The 3,493-nt window shown below is 63.3% G+C and overlaps 1 protein-coding gene across 1 annotated transcript; it reads right to left on the bottom strand.

The window, feature by feature from the left end:
- Positions 1 to 262: 262 nt before the first annotated feature.
- EMIHUDRAFT_445364 (hypothetical protein) lies at positions 263 to 1,306 on the bottom strand (the record flags this gene model as incomplete). The annotated part of the gene is made up of 3 exons (XM_005769011.1): positions 1,203 to 1,306; positions 647 to 1,087; positions 263 to 568 (listed from the first exon to the last, which is right to left on the bottom strand). Coding segments are annotated over exons 1-3 (831 nt in total), but the record flags the coding sequence as incomplete, so codon positions are not given.
- Between the last annotated feature and the right edge of the window lie 2,187 nt (positions 1,307 to 3,493).

Raw genomic sequence — 3,493 nt, 5'->3', positions numbered from 1 at the left:
CTCGCGTGTCCCCGCAATACCCGCGTGTGCTTCTGCTGGGAGGTGCTCACCGCCGGGGCGGCCGTCTCCTCTGGAAACTCCTTCCAGTCGGCGTCGCCCTACGCGTCGAACGCGGGATGGGGTCACAGAGTGGGTCGGCAGACGCCGGCGCGCACCAGGCGCTCGCCGCCGTGGCGGCGGGCTTCTTCTCCTCCGGAAATTCCTTGATCGACGGCAGCGGCGCGCCGCCGGCCTCCGCCGGCTTGAGGGCCGTGGCGACCTCGGTGGCCGGCTTGAGCGCCGGGTTCTTGATGGCGCCGGTCTCGTCAACGCAGGCCTCCGCGCCAGACGTTGCCGCAGGGATGTCCTTCTTGAGGGCGCCCTTGACGGCGCCGGTGGGGGCCGTCGGTGGGCCGGTCGGGCGCGTAAACTTGGACCAGAAAACGGCGGGCGGGTGGGTGGCGAACATGGCCTTGGCCTTGTCCGAGTCGACCGCGCCCGCGTCGGGCGCCTTTTCCGCGGCCGGGTCCTTCTTGAGGACGTCCTCCGTGCCAGACTTTGCCACGGGGGTGTCCTTGACGCCGCACGCCTGTGGGCGAGGGAAAGTACGCACAGGCTTTCAGAGACGGGAGAGGGATGATAACGATCCTGGCGAGCGCACGCGCACCTTCGCTCCGAGGAGCGAAGGCGACACCGACTCGGAGATGACGAGCGTGATGCGGCCGTCGTCAGCCGGCACGATTCCGACCTTCGCGAAGGACTTCATCGGCGAAGACTCGCCCGCGACGTTGCCGCCGCCCGCGTCAATGCCGTCCTTGAGCGGGCTGGGCTCGCTCTCGGGCGGGATGCCGACGGCCTTGGCGCCGGCCGGATCGTCGACGGTGAACGCCTCGGGCACGGCGTCGAGCGAAACGCCCGCAAAGTGGACGCCGGCGAGCGAGCCGGCGGGCTCGCCCTCGGACGGGACGTTGCCAGTGCCGGTGTTGGCGGTGCAGGTGCCGCCGGTGCCGGTGTCGATGCCATCCTTGAGCGAGACGGGCTCGGAGGGGATGCCGACGGCGTTACCTCCGTCAGAGTCGACGACGGCCGTGTTGTCCGCCAGAGACGCCTGTCAGCCACAGAACGCGAGAGGGTCGTCTTGCAGGGAAGGCGCAGCGTTGCGTGCGTTGCAGCGGTGCGCGTGTGCATACCCCCTCCCTCAGCCACTGCAAATTAACGCACACCTGCTTGTCAGCAAGCGGCGGCGGAGGAGAGAGCTTGAGCACGAGCTTGTCACCGGCGGCCGGCACCAGCTCGAGTTTGAGCATGTTGATCGAATGAATTCCTGCAGAGAGTCAAGAAGCGGTTGAAGGTGGTGTCCCCGATGGTAGGTGCAGGCCAGCGCTCGAGCGGCCATCGCGGCTGCGGACACAGAGTCTTGGCACTCTCTAGATGTAGCAGAGATGCGAGGCGGTGCGAGTACCCGCGTAAGAGAGGGAGGGCGGTCGGACGGGTTCGCGCGGGACAAGGGTGTGGAATGGGCAGCAGCGGACGCGTCTCGCGGCCTCCTCCATGGCAGCGGCTGTACCTGCGAGCGGGAGTAGGCAGGCGGTGCGAGGCCGAGGGGGGTACAGCCGCTCGCGCCGCGAGCGAGGGCGCATCGCGTGGTGGGGGTGGTGAGGGGGCGGCGGGTTCCGTGAGCAATAGGCGTCGCGGGGGTCTAGGTGTGCAGCTCGCGGCTGCATAGTCGGGCGCAATGCGGCGCGGCAAGCGCGAGCGGAGAAAGTGCTGGCCGCCTTACGACTCGCTCTCCGCGTAGAGCTCTAGAGGGCGTTCACGCAGAATTTTAGCGTCTTCGAGTCACCGTTCACAGTTGTGGATAAAGCGCCTGTTCACGGCATGGAGGGTGAGCCACACCGTAACGTACCAAACGTAGAGCCGAGCGGAAGGAAGCCGGAGAAGATGACTTCGAGGAGGACGAACCAGTGGAAATCCAGTTGTCAGATGTCACGACGCATCCGAAGGGGACCCCAGCGCCGGCATCATCCGTAGAGGTACAAGTGTTCGAAGAGAGAGTGGACCTGAGCAACGACATGACTGGGTGGCAAATGATCGCAGTGGGCATCAGAAGACTCGTCCTTGCGCGAGGAGAGCTCGATAGACTCGAGGGGCCAGGATACGCCGCGAGGAGGACGGAGTTGCGCAGAAAGGCGAAAGAAGCCGCGAGAACAAGGGACCGGCAGGCGGCGGCGCCGCAGGACGAGGCAGAAGAGAATGACGCGACAGAGGAGGAAGTGACAAGGCTCAAGGGAGAGAACGACGAGAGTGGGACGGCCGCGAGGTGGCATGAAGATTGCAGCGAGAAGCGGCGAGAGACTGCGAAAAGAGATAGGAAGAGGCAGACTCCCTAGGGTGGCGTGGGCGACGGCTAGCGCATCACACCCCTCTCCTTAAAATCCCTGTGTGGTGGCGGCGTGCCCCCGTCCTCCCATCCCTCCCTTGGGTTGTCTGTTTTCTTTCTTTCTTTCTGGGCACGGGACTGGCGCGCACTGGCACTAACACAGGTACACCAACGGAAAAAGAATTCTGCGTCATTGCCGCTCCTGCTGTTACGTCTTCGGTCCCCGCGGGAAGCCCCGCGCATAGGACAACAACGGCCCCGGGCTGCGGATGGTATTATTGTTGGTTCTCGCTGGTGGTTGTCGAGAAATAAAAAAGAAAGAAAATAAACCGCGTTCTGCGCCCTCCGCTTTTTTTAATCCTTTAAAAATTCTTTACTCCTTTTCCAAAGAAGAAGTTTCCCGAGATGATCGCAGCACGTGTTGAGCATGCCGCCGAGACGCGCGCGCGTCGCCGTGTACTTTGAGGGCGGCAGCCACCGTCAGCGCGGCAGGGCCGAGCACGTGGCCACGTTGCGCGTCTGGCGAGAGCAATGGGAGAGGGCAGGCTTTGAGGCCGTCATCCTCAACGAATATCTCTTTGATCGCTCATCGGGTGGTCGAGTGTGAGAGAGATTTTTAGCAATAGCCAATACCAAAAGAGATTTTTAGCAATAGCCAATACCAAAAACAACTCCGTCTACCGTAACACTCACCACGTCATTTGGGGCCTGGAGCCCTGTGGCTTCACGCGCGCGCGAGACGTGCAGACAGGGTTGCCAGGTGAGAGCGAATGGCGCGGTTCACGCCTCGCACAACAGAGAGAGAGAGAGAGATGCGCTCTGCATATGTGGTGGGACATAAAAGAGAGCGAGTACTTGCTAGTTGCTTGGGCGAGTAACCCGTAAGGTCAACGCGCGCTGCTGCCGCGCGCGCGACTTTGCGCGCGTTTTCGTGTTTGTTCGAGTGCCGACGCTTTTTTCAGAACGCGAGACTCCACACCCCACACCGCCCCACACGAAAACTTGTCTTCGCTCTTCCCTGTGTTCCCGCGCACAAACTCAAGTGCAGGAGCCGGAGGGGGGGGGGTCGGGCAACGCAGACCCGGGCACCCTCCGTGAGCGTGCGGGCTGCCGCTGCGATGAAGTGTAAAGGCA

Source organism: Emiliania huxleyi (genome assembly GCF_000372725.1).
Source record: "Emiliania huxleyi CCMP1516 unplaced genomic scaffold EMIHUscaffold_436, whole genome shotgun sequence".
Classification (NCBI taxonomy): domain Eukaryota; phylum Haptophyta; order Isochrysidales; family Noelaerhabdaceae; genus Emiliania; species Emiliania huxleyi.
The sequence above is the reverse complement of the archived record's forward strand: the minus strand, read 5'-3'. Positions and strand labels throughout refer to the sequence as shown.